Source organism: Ursus arctos, unplaced genomic scaffold, assembly GCF_023065955.2.
Source record: "Ursus arctos isolate Adak ecotype North America unplaced genomic scaffold, UrsArc2.0 scaffold_15, whole genome shotgun sequence".
In the NCBI taxonomy this organism is placed as follows: domain Eukaryota; kingdom Metazoa; phylum Chordata; class Mammalia; order Carnivora; family Ursidae; genus Ursus; species Ursus arctos.
The window spans coordinates 40,356,684-40,373,514 of record NW_026622819.1 but is presented as its reverse complement, the minus strand read 5'-3'; the positions used below and the strand labels follow the sequence as shown (position 1 = coordinate 40,373,514).

The 16,831-nt window shown below is 45.2% G+C and overlaps 1 protein-coding gene across 2 annotated transcripts in view; it reads left to right on the top strand.

The window, feature by feature from the left end:
• PDE6A (phosphodiesterase 6A) overlaps positions 1 to 16,831 on the top strand; it is a 67,073-nt gene that overhangs the window by 5,369 nt on the left and 44,873 nt on the right. For both annotated transcript variants that reach the window (XM_026510746.4, XM_057312253.1), the window contains 4 exons: positions 6,225 to 6,836; positions 14,191 to 14,343; positions 15,082 to 15,171; positions 15,727 to 15,867. In XM_026510746.4, coding sequence (XP_026366531.1) covers positions 6,363 to 6,836; positions 14,191 to 14,343; positions 15,082 to 15,171; positions 15,727 to 15,867 — 858 coding nt within the window. In that variant the 5' untranslated portion in view covers positions 6,225 to 6,362. The remainder of the gene's footprint in view (positions 1 to 6,224; positions 6,837 to 14,190; positions 14,344 to 15,081; positions 15,172 to 15,726; positions 15,868 to 16,831) is intronic.

Below are 16,831 nucleotides of genomic sequence, written 5' to 3'. Positions count from 1 at the left end.
AAGCGAAAAGTAAGAGTTTTTGTTTAAAAAAAAAGAATAGGAAATAGATCTATTTGCATTACTTCTGCTTTCTACGAATACCACTGCCTTGTACTCGACTTCCATTATCATTCTTAAAGGTTACATTTATTGGGAACTGGCCATCAACCAAGTTCAATAGAATCACTGCCTCCAATCCTCACAACAGCTCTATCAGTATCATTGTTATCCACAAACTGCAAATGAGAAAATTGGGACCAGAGATTAAGTGACCTGCCATATGTCAAAGTTTGTGAATGATAGGAAGAGGATTCAAACTCAACCCATTCTGGAGCCAAAGCCCAGGTGTATTCTCCTGCCTGTTGCCTTTCTACTGCTATGGTCACAGAGCAGGTATTTAGGACCTAATTTTACCTGTCCTTTCAGGATTCCTGAGTTCCTAACTATCTTTGAGTTACAGATCCCTTTCAGAATCCTAGCTTTAGGAAAATGCACAGAAGGTTAAAACGCCCTCAGGACAAACTTCTACCAAGCTCATCCATTGACCCATATTAGACCCTCAAAGTCAAACAAGGAGAACATCACAGACTAGCCAAGTTTCAGGGACAGACCAACAGGTAACCCAAGTAGTTGAATAAAGTTACTGAGTCAACAGATGACCGGACATTTAGGAACTGATAACAACTGTAGGTCAAGGGTAAGAACAAGTGAAACATGGGAATGAGCCAAGGTAAGTATAAACGAGGGTGGAGACCAACCAGACTGTTTCAGTGATTATAAGGATGGAGCCAGGGAACTGCCTTCTCTTTCGTGGCTTCACCTAGCACATGGGGTTTGGCAAGCCAGGAGAGGAAAGGCCTTCAACCAGGAAATGGAGACTAAGTTGACATTGGACACCAGTGAAATGTGCTGAAGGGGGCTCAGTGTCAAGTTCCTCCAGGGCCCCAATAGCACACAAGTTACCCTGGCCTACCCCACTCTTTCTCATGTGTCTTTTTCCCAGTAAGCCAGGATGTCTTCTACACCCTTCTTCTTGCTTCTATGCCTACTCTCTTCTCACTCTCTCAACCCCCATCCTAGACCCGTTCCTTTCCTCTGGGAAGATTGCAACAGCTTCCTTACTGACTTGCTAGCCCCAGACTCATCTTCCTAATGCTGGTGTTTGAAACTTCTTTGACAAGTCCTCAGCTTACATACCTTCAACGACAAGGGAGCGCACTTTCTTCAAGGTAATCCAGTTCATCTCTGAAAGTTATGATAACCAATGACGACTGGATAACTACTATTAAATTGAACCCTATGAAATTGCTGTTTGTGTAGGACAAAAATAATCAAATAGGGGCAATTTCATAGGGTTCAACTTAATATGCACTGGGTAATACATAGCTTGGCACTACACTATAAACTTTCTCAATCTCCACAGCAGTCATGTAAAAGCATTCTAATTTTACAGATAAGCAAAATGAGGTCCAGGAGAAATTAAATAATTTACACAAATAGTAAATGACAGGCCTAGGGTCAGCCCCAGATCTGACTCCTGAGCTCCACCTCTTAAGCACTCTGGGTGTTGCCTTCTTATAATAACCTATACTTCTGTCCTACTCCCTGGATCCTCTCTGAACAAACTGGCACACTCTCCACCCCCGACAGCCTTTCAGAGCTTCCTCCCAATGGAATATCCCTGGTTCCTTCATTCCTTCACTATTGCTCTTTACAAGAGGGATGAATGGTGGGAGCTTGTGGAGACCTTTCACCCAGTAATGGAATTTGTAGCACTAATATGCCAACCATCCCCATTCAAGTAGGTCCTGAATTTCAGAGTCCTATTCTTTCAAAAAAAGGTGACACACCTTTCCACAAATGCCTTTTCTTGACCCATTTGGTTCCTTGCTTTGTCCTATTTCTTTCTTTATTTCCCCCCCTTTTACCTCCAAACTCACAGTCTTAAAATCACCTATGGACTCAGCAATTACACTTCTGGGTATATACCCAATGAAATTGAAAATATATGTCCATATAAAGACTTGTGAGTGGAAGTTCGTAACAGCCACAAAGTGAAAATAACCCAAATATCCATCAACTAATAAATGGATTTTTAAAAACCTAATAAATGGTTAAACAAAATATATAACTATAGTATATCTATGCAGTGGAACATTATTTAGCCATAAAGAGAAATGGAGTGCTGATACATGCTATAACATGGTTGAACCTTGAAAACATTATGCTAAGTGAAAGTAGTCGGACACAAAGGGCCACATATTATATAATTCCATTTGTATAAAATGTCCAGAAGAGGCAAACCACTAGAGAAAGTAGCTTAGTGGTCACCAAGTGATGAGAAAGTAGATTAGCAGTGGCATACCATAACAAATATACTAAAAAACACAGAATTGTACACTTTAAAATGGTGAATCTCGTGTTATATGAATTATATCTCAATTTCAAAAAATTTTAAGTCACCTATGACTTGAGTCACCTGACTTTTCAAAACTTTTCCCTTTCTTCACCCATGAAATGTGGATCTTGGACTAGAGATTATTCTAAATAAGTAGCTCCAGCTGTTCTTTCAGAAGAATCCTCTAGCAAGGCTTGTGGTCAGGAACAGACAGGTCAGCCATTCCTGGTCAGTCTTCCCTCACTCTGAGCCCATCTAGAGTCATGGATCCTGGAGTGTTTGGGACACATTATTAGATGTTTTATGGATAGGGAAATCAACAAAACCTTGAGAGAAGACAGGATTTTTTCAAGGTCACAGAATGAATCAGTGGCATTCTGGGCCTGCAGTCCTGTTTTCTTCTTTCTAGTAGTATGTGTTTCTTTTTTAGACTAGACTACAGAGAAAAATTTTTCCTAACCCTACCAGTAGACCCTGCTCCCAGTGAAAGAAACTTCAGATTTCCTTCCACTAATATCTGAAATCAGGCCTGCAAGCAAGTTAGGAGGTCACCCGCTGCAAATACCCACTTATCTGTACCTACCCAACAATTAGAACTGACATTTTTCAACAGACTTGATTTTCTCATTCTGGCATATTGAAAAATAAGGTAAAAGTAGATTTCTTGCAAAGCAGTTGCTTCCTAAGCCAGTTGCAACTAAGCCTCGTTGGTATATTATGAGAAAGCACCTGGGCTGGGCTTTTTTGGAGATTTTAAGAAAAGATAAAATTTTACTTCCATCTTCAAAGAGCTTGAGTTTGATGAGAGGACAGATGTGCAGAAGAAATATAGCCTAGAATGTAGACACTCCCATTGAAATGGAAGGAAACCAATAGCTTGGAGGTTCCAAATAGGGAAAGAGTCTAGTTGGGGTCTCAAAGAATCCATGGAGGGAATGGCATTTAGACTGGGTGGAAGGAAGAGGCAGAGGGCACAGCAAGAATGAAGGTGCAAAAACCAGAAAGAAGGAAGAACACTAGAGTGGAGCTTAGAGTACCTGTTGAGAAATTGTGAAAAACTAAGCAGAAAGAGTATTGGGGCCACATTCTGAAGAACTGTTAATGCCAGGATTAAGAAAAACTGCTTGCTTTTTGAGGGGAGGAGTTGGGGTAAGAACAGTCTCATAGACTCTGGTATAGCCTTGGAGAGCAAAAGTAGCATTATTCATCCAAATGCTTAGAGGGCTGTAAGCTCTCTAGGTGTTTATACTAAAAAATAGAATGATGTTTATTACAGCATTGTTTATAATGCTAGAAAATTACAGACAACCTAAATGTGTAACTGTAGAGCGGTGGTTCTCAACAGACGTGATTTTGACCCTAGGGGGACATTTGGAAATGTCTGGATTCATTTTTGGTTGTCACAACTTGAAGAATTCTAGTCTAGTAGGTGGAGGCCAGGGATGTCGCTAAACATCCTGCAATATATAAGACAGTCTCCACAACAAAGAGTTACTGGGCCCAAAATGTTGATGGTGCCAAGGTTGACAACATGTATATATTATCTTTAGTTATACCTAAATCTTTAAAATATATATTAAATCTTATAAATAATATGTATTTTAATATTTTCCTGGAGAATATGCATGTGTATGTATATATATATATAGTCCATATATTTTAAAATATCCAAAAAAATATTGTAGTGGTAATATCTGGGATTACATTTAATTTCAGTATTTTTCCTTTGTGTCTTCTTGTCTTTTCTAAATTGTACTCAAGAATATATAGGAGTTTTTATTTTGTATGAGTCAGGGTTCTCTGGAGAATTGGCTCACATGGTTATGGAGAAGTCCCACAATCTGCTGTCTGCAAACCGGAGAACCAGGAAATCCATCGGTATAATTCAGTCTGCGTCCAAAGGCCTGAGAGCCAGGGGGCCAAAGGTGTAAGTCCTGGTCTGAATCTGAGGACCAGGGGTGCCAATAGCCAAGGGCAGGAGAAGAGGGAAGTCCCAGTTCAGGTAGAGGGCACATTCACCCTTCCTCCACCTTTCTGGTCGAGTCAGGCCCTCTCCTGATTGGATCATGCCCACCTTACTAGTGAGGGTGATCTGCTTTACTTAGCCTACTGATTCAAGTGCCAATCTCTTGTAAAAAACACCCTCATAGACACACCTGGAAGTAATGTTTTACCAGCTATTTGTGTATTCCTTACCCTGTCAAGTTGGCATATAAAATTAACTGTTCCAGACTTACAATTAAAACAGTTTTTTACTGCGCATCAAGAATGTGCCAGACAGCACCGCAAGGCCTAGGGAATCCGCCCTGGCGGGTCCCTGCCTCATGCAACTCCCAGTCTAGATGTGAAGACAAACAACAAAGAAACAAACAGACAAAAAAAACAAGATAATTTCTAACAGTAATAAATGCAATAAAAGAAATAAATAGGATGATGTGACAGGCAGGACCTAGGGTGGGTACTACTAGGGATAAGACGACAAAGGATGACTAGCATGAGCTGAGACCTTGAGTTTGAGAAGGAGCTGGTGTGCAGAGAGCTGGGGAAGAGCATTCCAGACAGAGGGCTCACATTATTTATGGTGAGAATTTAGAAATTCAGGTTGCTGTGTGGCCTGCCAGGCCAAGGGGTCACCTGTGGACACAGTGCTGAATGGGCACAATACTCTAAGAATTTACTACACACTACAATAAAGGAAGTAATCTACTTTCCATTAAAGTTCATTTGCAAAGTTCAGAGTGCCAGCAACAGTCTATTAGCCTGCATTCCACAGTGTTTATAACCTAGAGACACCAGGCTTTCCTAGGCATATTCACGGAAATGAACGTACATTTCATCAGAAAGAAAATGTTCTCCTCCTCCCCTGGTGCACTAGAGGGTACTTCAGGGAAGATTCTGGTATCTCAAGATTCAAAAAGAGCCGACAGCAACTAGACTACGTGTGCATTTCTGACTGACAATCCAAAAAGATAGAGATTGTATCCAGAAAAACCACATTAAAGTGCCAAGAGAAAGATGGGGGCTGGGGGAGGAGTTTAAGGGAAATAGATTTTAAAAGCGGGGCTCTACAGAAAGGACAGAAACGAAAATGATCACTAGAAGTTACCTCTGAGTAGCAAGATTATGGGTGACTTTAATGATCTTCTTTGTGTATTTTCTACAGTGAACATGTATTTTTGTAATAAAAGAAAAAATATGAACGGTGTTATTTTTACGAGGGCCCCTTGAATTCCGAAATTAAGGGGTCGTTGACATCTAAAGCTGGGAAAGACTTTGATGCAGATTCTGAAATTGGGCCCCGTAGGGGCCAGACCCCTAATGTACACACGGAAGCAGGCTGAATGGTGAGCATGCGCAGTGAGGCCGTGCTGGGGAGGCGCCGGGAAAGGCAGCACAGAAGGGTGGCGTGAGGGGGAAGCGGGCGCTGGGAGCGGGGTACGCAGCCCCTCTCAGCTCCAATCATTCCTGCCAGGGAGGAAAGTGGGCACAGAGTTGTTAGATGTTCCGATTCTCCAGCAGAAGCTGAACGAATCTCCTCAACAGCGTAGGTAGGCTTCTGTGTCAAACGTTGAAGGAAAACACGCCTACAGTAGCGGGTCTTCCCTGTGCTGCCGGTTGGCAGTCTCTGCTTCGGGGTTGTTGTTAGTTTGGCCCACCTCCGGCTCTGTCTAGAAATCCCTTCTCAGCTGTTAGGCCAAGGTGAAGAGGAAACTCTCACCTTCATTCCCTCCCCCCCCCCCCCCAGTCTGAGGCCTGGCAGCCTCTGGAACCTTCTGATCCTCATAATCCTTGTTCTCGAGAAATATTAATGATTTAATCTCCAGAGCTCTCTCCTTCACCTCTGCAGCCACAGCCGCGAGATCCACCAGCCAGACCCACAGAAGCCCAGCTTGGCACGAAACAGCCTTGACCCCGTTTTGCCACAGACTTCCCTGGGAAGGCCAGCTTGAGCCTCTCTACGGGGGTAGCCAGTGGGATTGGAGCCATGGGCGAGGTGACGGCGGAGCAGGTGGAGAAGTTCCTGGACTCGAATATCATGTTTGCCAAACAGTGCTACAACCACCGCTACCGGGCCAAGGTCATCTCAGAGCTGCTGGGGGCCAAGGAGGCAGCCGTGGACTTCAGCAACTACCACCCGCTGAGCAGTGTGGAGGAGAGTGAAGTCATCTTCGACCTCCTGCGGGACTTCCAGGAGAATTTGCAGGCGGAGAGATGCATCTTCAACGTCATGAAGAAGCTGAGCTTCCTCCTGCGGGCAGACCGCATGAGCCTGTTCATGTACAGGGTCCGAAACGGCATCGCAGAGCTAGCCACCCGGCTCTTCAACGTCCACAAGGATGCTGTTCTTGAGGAATGCCTGGTGGTGCCCGACTCCGAGATTGTGTTCCCCCTGGACATGGGCGTCGTGGGTCACGTCGCGCACTCTAAAAAGATCGCCAACGTCCTCAACACAGAAGAGGTACCCTCTTCCCCATAAGAAGGGGGGCAGGGAGGCATTCTTCCGTGGGGTTCTGGAGGGGGGTGCAAGTGGGGTGGGGAACTGCTGGCCATCAATACTGGGCTCGTCATAGTTTGGCACTTCTCTTAATTTATTTACTTCTAACATTTTATTTGGGAAAAAAAATTCCAAACCTAACAGAAGAGTTTAAGAATAGTACAGACAACTGTATTATACATCTTTCATCCAAATTCGCCAGCTGTTCGCTCCTTGTCACATTTGCTTTCTCTCTCCATTTTTTCTGACCCATTTGCGAGTCAGTAGCAGACAACATGCTGTGTATTTCCACAACAAGGACGTTTCTTACGTATCCACAGTACAGTGATCAAATGCAGGAAACGTAGCATTGAGGCAATACAATTATCTAATAAACAACCCAGGTTCACTTTTTGCCATTTGCCTCAATTATACCCAGATAGCACTATCTCTGTAGTCCCCTCAAACCTGAAACAGTTCCTCAGTCTGTCTTGTTTTCCACGACGCTGATGTTTTTGAAGGGTGCAGGCCAAATACTTTGCAGAAATGTCTCTCCATTTGGGCTTCATCTGTGTTTTCATGATTAGATTCGAGGTCGTGCGTTTCTATCAGCAGTCTCCTCGAGTGATGTTGTGGTTGTCTTTGTGCATTACATCAGGAGACATATGATGGCGGTCTGTCTCATTACTGGAAATGTTAATAGTACCACTTGGTTAAGCGCTTGGCTCTTGTTTCTGAGTCCAGCATTCCATGAGATTCTCCTGGCAGCTCTGATAAAGACCTCTTTGATCGCCAGGACACAACACTTCATACAGTCCTCCCCATGGCTATCTGCCCCGGGGGCCAACTCCTACTTATTCTTTGGATCTCAATTTACAGGTCACTTCTTCCAGGAGGCCCTCCCAGATCCCTCTGTTACAGTTTGCTTCCTAAAACCATTTATCATAATAAGCCTGAGGGGCCAGGGACCATGCTGCCTTATTCTCCACTGTATCCCAGCAAATGTCTGGCACAAAACAGAAGCTCAGTAAATATTTGGCATAAAAAAACTCACCATCAGGTAATTATACTCAGTTCCTTTAACACCTGTCTTGCCCAAAAGAATGTTCGCCCCATTATAGCAGGGCCCACGCCTGGTCAGCAGCACTGACCAAACCAAGAGCCTGTGTTCAGGCATTTCCAAGATGCAGCCTGGACATTTTGTGACTATGCTCACCTTACCTCTGGCCTTGTTTCAGATTAAGGGTCATAAGGTTAAAAGGGGAGAGAGGAGGCTCCAGAAATTATCTCATCCATCTGCCTTATTTAATAGCTGAGGAGCCTAGAGTCGGGAGAGCTTGAGAAGCGGCTTGTCCAAAGTGACCAGGGAGTTAGGGCAGAGCCAGGACTTCCCATCCACAAATGCAGGAATTCGAATGGGTCATCTCTTTGACTTGGGTTCCTTGACAAGACAAGAAGCACAGACCTCCGCCTCTGTAGGAGATAGTTTTCCTTGAAATCCACTGGGCTGGATCTCCCATGGGGCTCATCTTTCCCGTTTCCCCTTGGACATCCAAGGGGGGGGGATGGGAATGGTTCTGCGGCCAGAGGGCTTTCAACTAGCCTGGAGTCTGTTTTCCCTTCAGCTCTCTCTAGACTTTAATGGCAGCCAACGTGGATTTCCACAATCTTATAGCATAACTGATTATCCCTGTTTCACAGATGGTGAAACTAAGACCCAGAAAGGTTAATAACTTGCTCAGAGGGCGCCTGGGTGGCGCAGTCATTAAGCGGCTGCCTTCGGCTCAGGGCGTGATCCCAGCATTCTGGGATCGAGCCCCACATCAGGCTTCTCTGCTAGGAGCCTGCTTCTTCCTCTCCCACTCCCCCTGCTTGTGTTCCCTCTCTCACTGGCTATCTCTCTCTGTCAAATAAACAAATAAAATCTTTAAAAAAAAAATAACTTGCTCAGAGCCACTCTGACAGAAAGTGACAAAGTGGGTATTTGAACCCAGGCACTCTGGCCTTGTGCCCACACTTTTCACTGCTCTGCCGTACTTCCTCCTTAGCTATAAAATGAGGGCATTTTAGGTGCTGTTTATCAGTAGTCATTTCAAATCGTAGAGCAGAGAATTAAGACGTTAAGCTTTGACGTCACATCTGGGTGTGAATCATGACTATGACTTTCTAAGAATAGTGCCTTGCCTTATTGTTGAGTCTGCCTGGGCTCACTTCCTCATTTATAAAATAGGGCGAGAATACCTACTGTGCAGTGTTGTTGTACGATCAAAGGAGCGAATTATTTCCTGTCTAGCAAGGTTTTTGGCACATTGTAGTGGCTGCTGTTGGCCGCTCCTTATTATTATTACTGTTCTGTGGTTATTAAGGGTCTGTTCTAAGGGATGGATGATGGACCAGGTCTGGGTGGGATTTGGAGAAGAATCCAGTCCTGTCCTTCTGGAACTTTCAGTTTAGATTCTGTTGGTGGGAAAAACAGAAGAGAGGTGCTAAGATTTCTGTCAAGCCTGGTGTTGAGGGACTGAGGATTTAGGCTGATGTTCTGATGCTGACGTACCCTGGTCTAAGGGTTTGCTGAGCCCCTGTGCTAAGGGAACGCCCGCTATTTCGGGCTCAAACCCAAAGTTCACTCTGGAAGGAATGCCTGCGCTTCCCTGGAAGCTTTTGAGCCTGGCTTGGTCTCCCTGGCTGGTGACTCAGGCCTGGGGGTGCAGTTTGCTTCCAGGCCAGCAAGCCTTGGTACTCAGCATTTGCCTGTGTGTGCTCCCTCCTTGAGGAACCTTGCTCTATTCGGGACTCTGGATTTTGACTGGAGGCTGCGTGGAGGAGGAGGAAGATGGTATAGACTGTGGTCTGGGTTGACCCTGTCCCATCAACAAGTGATAGCCTTCAGCACCCTCAAAACACTTGGGCCATGGTTACAATCACTGGATTTTTGAAATGCGAACCCATGAATGAAGAAGTTTCCCAGGGTTGTAATACAACTCCCCATGTCCCAGCAAATTCCTGCTTAACCTTGGGATTGCCTCAGGAAGATTTGCCATTAGGATCCCTGGATAAAATATAGGATTCCCAGTAAAATTTGAATTTTAGATAAACAAATATTTTAGTATAAGTACATCCCATGCAATATTTAGGATATACTTATACTTTAAAAAGTATTTATTTACTTGGAATTCAAATTTAACTAGGCATTTGTATTTATTTGCTAAATCTGGCAATCCTACTAGCCCTTCAATATTTGTATTCTTTATCCTTTTGCCTTAGGAAAGCCCACAAGGCCTGCCTGTTCCTGTCTGGTTTATTTGCCACTGGTCCCTGGCACCTAGTCCAGTGCCTGGGACAGAGTGGGTACTCATTTCATTACAGATGATTACATGCATTAATAAATGATGACCCTTGCCCAGTTGGCTGTGATATTGTGATTTATAAAAAGAAATATTTGTTTGGTCTTTGTCCTGATTCCTGACACAGAACTCCTAAGACTCTTACCATTTCCTAAGTGATAGGAGCATCTGACACAGAGCTTCTAAATTCCTTGGAATTTCCTGTCTCGTAGATGGTTTTGTGTTCTAAAGAGATGACTTTTGGTGGGCTCCTGGTTGGAGCCAATCACCAGAAAGCTCAAGCTATGATTACAAAGTTGGAACTTTCAGCCCACCTCTTCATTCTCTGACCACAGGAGATGGGCTGGAAATGGAGCCAATAGTCAATCATGCAGATGTGATGAAGCCTCCATAAAAATCCCCAAAAGAACAGGGTTCAGAGGGTTTCCAGGTTGGTGACCATAGGCACGTGCCAGGAGGGTGGTGCACCTCAACTCTAGGGACCAGAAGTGCCTGCTCTCAAGACCCTTTGGGATCTCACCCTATGTATCTCCTCACGTGACAGGTTATCTGTATCTTTTATTGTGTCCTTTATCAGACAATAAACCTGTAAATGTAAGTATTTCCCTGAGTTCTGTGAGCCGCTCTGGCCAATTATCAAACCGAAGGAGGGGGTTTCGGGACCCTGCTCTAGCCATCCAGTCAGAAGGATAGGTGACAAACTGGGACTTGTGATTGGCGTTCGAAGTGGGGACAGTCTTGTGGGATTGAACTCTCCTCTGCGGGGTCTGAGGCTGACTCCAGAGAGATGGTGTCAGAACTCAGCTGATTCGTTGGACAGTCAGCGGGTGTCAGAGAACTGGTCAGTGTGGGAGAAACACCTACACATCTGGTCTCAGAGCGGCGTGAATGTGTTACTAGCGTGAGAGGAAAGGAGCACAGGGAGTTTTTCCAACACACGACAATTCCCATTTCTGAAGACTGAACCTGAGGGCACATTTCCAGAGACTCTCACAGCTGTTGTCCCTCCCTGCGTGGGAGACCCAGAACCCAGCACGCTAGACTGGAAGGAAGCCTCAAGGAGGACCCAGTCCAACACTCTGATTTTACCAAAGGGCAAACTGAGGCTCAGAGAATCTTCAACTACTGATAATGTACTGACTGACCCCCTGAAGCCTCAGAGAACCAGTCCCTCCCTCCCATTCACCCATCCTGTGGGGACATCCTTCACGCTATGGTTTGAATTGTGGGTTCATGTTTTATATGATGCTCCTATTATTCTGTGAGAACCCAGTGAGGACAACCTCTTCTTTCTTATTGGTCTTGGCATATCCAGTGCTTCTCACAGAGCCTGTTTTCAGTAAATATGAATGAATGAAAGAATCAATCAGTCAATCAGCGTATCAATATATAAACCAGTGAATGAATGGCTGTCCCACTTGCCAGCAAGGGAGTTGTCTATAGAACAGGGAAGGTGATGGTTCTATGTGACGGGGCTGATGTGAGAGTTAATGAGATAAGAGATTAAGTCATAGGGTCGGAGACCGCGTATATCATTGTTGCTCCATAAACAGTAGATCTCACCAACGGACACAACGGAGCTTGGCTCCGTGAAGGTTTGAAAAGAGGAATTGGGATTTCTGAGAACGAGAAGTCGTCTTGCGTTGCATTGCAATAGAATCAAATCTGTTCACAGGGGCCTCCAAGGCTCAGCCGGAAGAGGCCCCTGCCCACCTGTCAGACTTCATTGCCCTCCACTCTCCCTCTCCCTTGCTGTGCTTCAGAGAGTCTGGTCTTCTTTCTCTTTCTCAGATGGGCCAAGTCACTGCCCCCTCCTGGCCTTTGCACTCCCTGTGCTCCCTGCTTAGAATGTGTTCCACCCACCCGGCTCCCCTGAAGCTTCAGCTCTCAGCTTCACCTCTACAGAGAAGCCTCCCTTGTTCGCGGCCGTAACCGCAGGGTCTAGAACGGTGCCCAGCATAAAGGCACTCCGTGAATGCTAACTGAATGAATGAATGACTCTGGGCTTTCCCTAAGCTGGGCCTCTGAGTCCCCGGACTTTAAAATAAGCAGTTGGAGTTAAATGGCTTCTAAGGCCCCTTCTGCTTTTGATAATCTGAGTTTCTGTGACGTGGTCGTGTAGCACACTTTCTAGGCTGAAAATATAAGGATGGCAATGATTGTGCAAACACCAGTGAGCTGGCAGCTGTATTACTCGTGAGAGAGTTCTGGGGCTCTCAGTGGGAAAGAGGGTTCTGGTAGATTTGGTAGCATCTGCTTCAGATGCAGGTAAGGCCCAAGTATTGTTTTCCTTGATAGAAGTGAATTTTGCAAGATGGAATGGTTTCATGAAATGAATCTGACCGTGCCCCACCCAGGCCTGTGTGTAGGGATTTATCGGTGTCCTTAGAGAATGACATGGAAAACTGTTCATGACTAATGCCTCTTTAGAGATTTTGCTTAATCCTCTGATGCTAATTCAAGTAGAGCCCTACAGGCTTCTCTTAATTCCTGTACCCTTCACCTGGTTTGAGACACCTTCACTGACCACAGTGCTGTTGCCTGTCTGTCTAATCCCACTCCTGCTCGAAGAAATCCATAGATGCAGACCATTACTCTCTGAATTTCTCTATCGTGGGAAAGGTTCTGCACACTCAATTCTAGAAAAGCTGTGTGAATCGGCTCTATGAAATACGCGTCCTTTCTCAGAACAGTACGAACTGTGCATGTCTGGGCTGGCTTGTGTCCCAAGCAACGCCGATGGTTGGGAAAACTCATAGTGCTACCAAGAAACAGAAAGGTGGATTCTTTTGGATTTAAGACAACAGTTCAGGCTTTCTCTCTTCTTTCTGCCCTGTGCTGGCCTCCCAGGCTGCTTTAGAGGTGGGGGGCCAGGATGTGTACTCCTCTGTACTCCCCCAGCTCTGAGCCAAGCCCTAGGTCCTGTATTACTATTATTGATTTGTCTGTGAGGGGTCCTGAACCTTAGTCTCCCTTGTATCCCTAGCGCTCAGCATAAGGGCTGACACACGATGGGGCTTCCAGTAAGACCTGTGGGATAGGGATATCCTTTGGACTGATTGCGTGGTGCTAGAACTGAATTGCTCAAAAAGCTGGAAGTACCAAGTTCTTTTGTTCAGTGACCAGCACCCAGGTCTACCCTTACCGAGGCTTCCCTTAAAGGCAGCAGAGCTGAGGGAGGGTTCTGGACACACACACGCGCGCGCGCGCGCACACACACACACACACACACACACACACAGCAAGTCACATTAACTCTCTGGAGTCTCCGTTTCCCTTTGTAGAGAATGGGCTACTCGGGATCCCCACGTCATAGAATTAAAGTGAGTTGATGCAAGTAAAATGCCACACGTGATACCTGCTAGCAGTTGTGATTATTCTCCTCACTAGAGTCTTTTCCTCACTCAAGGTTCTATTTTGGGCTTAACTGCTATCACCTCAAGAGAGGCTTTTCTAGCACCCCTCCCCAGGCAAAGTCAGTGCCCCCCACCCTCAGGCCCCCACAGAGCTTTGCTCTCATCTCCTCTATAGTCCTTAGTAAGTTGATTCTCAGACTTTCTCCTACTGGATTTTGGAGGCCTCCAGGGCAGAAATCACCCCTGGGGCGCCTGGGTAGCGCAGTCGTTAAAGCGTCTGCCTTCGGCTCAGGGCGTGATCCTGGCGTACCGGGATCGAGTCCCACATCGGGCTCCTCTGCTATGAGCCTGCTTCTTCCTCTCCCACTCCCCCTGCTGTGTTCCCTCTCTCGCTGGCTGTCTCTCTCTGTCAAATAAATAAATAAAATCTTTATTAAAAAAAAAAAAAAAAAAGAAATCACCCCTGATTGCATTGCCCTTGCTGAACAGAAGTAAATGGAAATGTCTTCATTCTCTTGTCAAAAGATAACAGCGAGTCCCCTCCTCCCACCACCTACCATGGGCACATGTAGGCTCCGGGCTGTTTTATTATCTTTGCTCTTCCTCTGCCCACCCATGCCTGTCTCTGTCTCCCTTCAGGATGAGCATTTCTGTGACTTCGTGGACACCCTCACAGAGTACCAGACCAAGAACATCTTGGCTTCCCCCATAATGAATGGGAAAGACGTGGTGGCCATAATCATGGCTGTGAACAAAGTGGACGGGCCCCACTTCACCAAGACAGATGAAGAGGTAAGAATGCTTTAGAAACTGCCGGGGTGGTCATGCTAGCAGCTGTCCTAGCTCGAGAAGTCCCCTGAACCTTGTTACTTGGCCTGGCCTTGGTTTCCCCATCTGTAAGATAAGGGGATTAGTGTGATGCTTTCTAAGGGAGACAGGACAGGGTAATGGTTAGGCTGTTGGGCTCTGGAGCCTGGAGTACAGGGATAATTGTCTTGGCTCTGCTAATACCTAGCTGTTTGACTTGGGCAAGTTACAAAATTTCTTTAAACCTCAGGGGGTTTTTGTGTATTTGTTTTTGTTTTTGTTTTAAGTAGGCTCCGTGCCCAACATGGGGCTTGAACTCAGGACCTTGAGATCAAGAGTCAGATGCTCTACCAACTAAGCCAGCTAGGTACCTCTGAGCCTGTTTTCTTATCTGTAAAATGGGCCTAATTTTACAGTATCCATCTCTAGGAATACTTGTGATGATCAGATAAGAGAACATACCTAGATGACTTATCACAGGGACAGCAAACTCAATAAATAGTAGCAATTTTTCATTAATACATCTTATGAACATTGACAGTCTACATTCTAGGAGTCTTACACTCTTACAATGCAACATTTTATGAATCAACATTCCATGATCCATCTGCTCAAATTGCCTCTGATGATTTTAAAATATTCAAATATTTGCTGAAGATAGAAGTGGCCAGAGGAGGGATTTCTCCTTCTCATCTATTTCCCCTCATGCTGTTTGACTTCCAGATTCTTCTCAAGTACCTCAATTTTGCAAATCTAATCATGAAGGTATACCACCTGAGTTATCTGCACAACTGTGAGACTCGGCGTGGTCAGGTAAGGGGTTTGGCTCAAGGGAATGGACTGAACATGTCTTTTTACTGACACATTGATGTGGTAGGCTGGGAAGGCAGTGGTTGATACAAGCGCCTGGGAACCATCATAGAGTCTCTGAGTAGCATCCCAAGTTTGTAAAGTTGTATCCCAGAGTGATTATATGTGCAGTTTTCAAGTCAGGCGACTTAGGTTAAGTTGTTAAGCCGTTTACCAACTCTAAGACCCTGGGCAAATCACCTCCCCTGTCTGAGTTTCAGTCTCCCCCATTTGAAAAATGGCTAATATTGATTGGTTCCACCCTCAAAAGATTGTCAACAGCAAATGAGATAATGCACTGGTGTTCAATTAATGTTTGTTATGATTATTCTTATTAACAATCTATGAAATAAAAGAAACAGAAAGAGTAGGACCCAATATAAGCTGGTCAGTTACTTCAGCTCTCGGGGCCTCAGTTTCTCCATCTGTAAAATGGGAATAATTATCTTGTCTCTGGGTTATTGTGAGCTGCTGCTTTGTGCCTCAGAAACTTTGACTCGGTTTTTGTGTTTTGTTAAGATACTGCTGTGGTCTGGGAGCAAAGTCTTTGAAGAGCTTACGGACATCGAGAGGCAGTTCCACAAAGCCCTGTACACGGTCCGAGCCTTCCTCAACTGCGACAGATATTCTGTGGGGCTCTTAGACATGACCAAGCAGAAGGTGAGAAGGCTTCAGAAACAGACATCTCCAAGAACGGGTTAAAGATACAGCGGAGCCCAGACTTGCGCCGCACATTCAGTTCACAGGGAAGAGGCAGGGAGGATGTGGCTGGTTGTGAAAAGGTCTTCACAGGTCTTCCATACTGAAGAGTAGAGTACCAACCTTTAAAGGGGAAAGTCGATCTAGGACACAAGTGAATGAAGACAACCTGGTCTTCCCTGGCCCGTGGGAAAAGAAAGCATATGTGAGAAGGCTTGATGAGGTGGTGAAGGTGAGTGATAAAAAGGTTCCATGTAGGGTGCAAGCCAGAAAGAAGAAAGTTGCTAACTTCAGGAATTCTCAGAAAATGCACTCAAAGGTGAGCATAAACCTTCCCCATGGTCTGTCAAGCTCACAGCCCATCTGGGCAGTTAAAGTGGAGGCAGATGCTTGGATCTGGTCCCTCTGGAAGCTCAGGGGGCAGATCTGCAGAGGCTAAGGACTCAGACACTGATACGGCCCCCTGCAGTATTTTTCGGCCATGTTTACCCCAACCAATTCCCCTGTTTTTCTTCCTTTACCTGTCTCTTCTTCCCTGCAGCTAATCATTTTCTGCTTTGGAATAGAGTTCCAGAGTTATCTAGATTTGGGCTTTTTTTATCCCAAAGAGCCAAGATCCAGGATTCCTGTCAGTTTCATTTTGTAGGGCCTTGTGCTAAGTGTGGTGCACTGACCAATGCAGACCCTCCAAATATTTGGTTTAACGATTAAATGAATTGCAGAATCTGGAGTTGGAAAAGACCTTGGGTCTAGTCCAGAGGCTCCCAGACTGGAATTAGAATCTTCTGAGGAACTGTTTAATAAATGCTAGACCACATTTCCTGACAGGCTGCTTTTTTTTTTTTTATTTAATGTTTTGTGAACATCTGTCCATATCAGTACATGTGGATTCTTTTTAATAAGCCTTTATGTTTGAAATAGCACA